General features: G+C 37.7%; 1 protein-coding gene across 1 annotated transcript; it reads right to left on the bottom strand.

The window, feature by feature from the left end:
* Positions 1-52: 52 nt before the first annotated feature.
* On the bottom strand, positions 53-391 carry SARC_15834 (hypothetical protein; the record flags this gene model as incomplete). The annotated part of the gene is made up of 1 exon (XM_014290054.1): positions 53-391. One exon carries the CDS (start codon positions 389-391, stop codon positions 53-55), a length of 339 nt encoding a protein of 112 aa, XP_014145529.1.
* Positions 392-1,562: the final 1,171 nt, after the last annotated feature.

The raw sequence follows: 1,562 nt of genomic DNA, 5'->3' as shown, positions 1-1,562 counted from the left end.
TATATATATATATGAATCTTCGCGTTGTACCTATCCTTTTTTCTCCGCCAAATTACCTCAGCCTACCTGTGCTGAAGGTGCGCCCATTGCCTCGCAAAATAGCCACGCGCGCGTTTGTCCTCGTCTTCATATCATCAGCCGCTTCCGAAATCGCAAGAAACATGTCCATATCCAGACTATTTAGCTTATCCGGGCGATCTAATGTTACAAAGTATATCTTATCATTGTCTTCCAAGTGTTCGATTAACACTCGATCTCTAATATTGCGCACAGTCTTTGTTTTGAATTGTGTGTTCTCGGTGTTAACTTGCGCTGCTGCCTCGATTGTTGCAGAGAGAAACCGCACTGACGGCCGTTGTACAGTGGGGATCTTACGGAAAGCGGATAACATCGTGAAGTAACTTGATATGCGAAAGTGTTCTGGCAAGGTAGTTCCCAACTACTATTTAGAATAGACGAGATGTGTGTGTTTATTATTACAACACAAACAATAAAATGGTATTTTTGGCATGATCAAATGATGACTACAATGAAGTGCGAATTGGTTGTTATGTGGGGTTCACAAACTCTAAACTAAACTCTAAACTCTAAACTCTAAACTCTAAACTCTAAACTCTAAACTCTAAACTCTAAAAGCCTTAAACCTGATGATAGGACTATGCGCGCGTCTTAAAATTAAGCCAATCGAATGTAAGATCTAATGTAAATGATATTAAACTCTGTTCTTAACCCTAAACCCCAAATAAACCCAAAAAAGCACGCAATGGGCCATCGCCCGGCACATCGGCTATTCCGAATATTCGGCAATATCAGATTCGTTGTCAAGAGAGAGAGTGTCGAGTGATCGACAACAAACTAAATATATACAAACCGAGAGGCGAGAGCATGTATGGTGTGGGTGATTGGGTATGTATAGTACTGAATAGTCGTGTGCTTTTATATTCGAGAGCAGGCAACGAGATTTAGATAACTGCTGTGTTGATCTGCATATGTTTTATGAAGTTGTGGTTTATTGACAAAGAGTTCATTTATGACAAAAATTATAACAGTCACAACTCACAACTATATATATACAAGACGAAGAGTCATCCACATTCCACATACTTTAAAATACAAGTTGATACAGCCCTCTCCACCCGATTTAGATTTTAATAATTAATGTTATAGACCAGAAATTAGTTACGGGAGAAAAAGTTTGGGTTTCCCATGGTGTATGTAGATTGTCATTTAGGGTACATTTGAGTACTCCACGAGTGGACATCGTGAATCGAACGCAAGCTCGAAATCGAGATAATTGTCAACGGTAAAACATACTTATAAACGCAATATATTATAAAAAGCCTCAGCCTCAGACACTATAATCTATACTAAAAATAATATCAAAGTCCACTCGGAATATCAATACAGTATCGAATAAAGTCTGCACATTGACTATAGTGGCAACAATGCAACGTAACCCATGAATCATTTAGAAGTTCACCAAAAACAATTATGTCCCTTATGAGTATATATATATATATCTATTTCTATATCTACATCTACATCTACATCTGTTTCTATAT

This window comes from Sphaeroforma arctica (assembly GCF_001186125.1).
Source record: "Sphaeroforma arctica JP610 unplaced genomic scaffold supercont1.6839, whole genome shotgun sequence".
NCBI classification, from domain to species: Eukaryota; class Ichthyosporea; order Ichthyophonida; genus Sphaeroforma; species Sphaeroforma arctica.
This window is presented reverse-complemented; position numbering and strand designations above follow the sequence as displayed.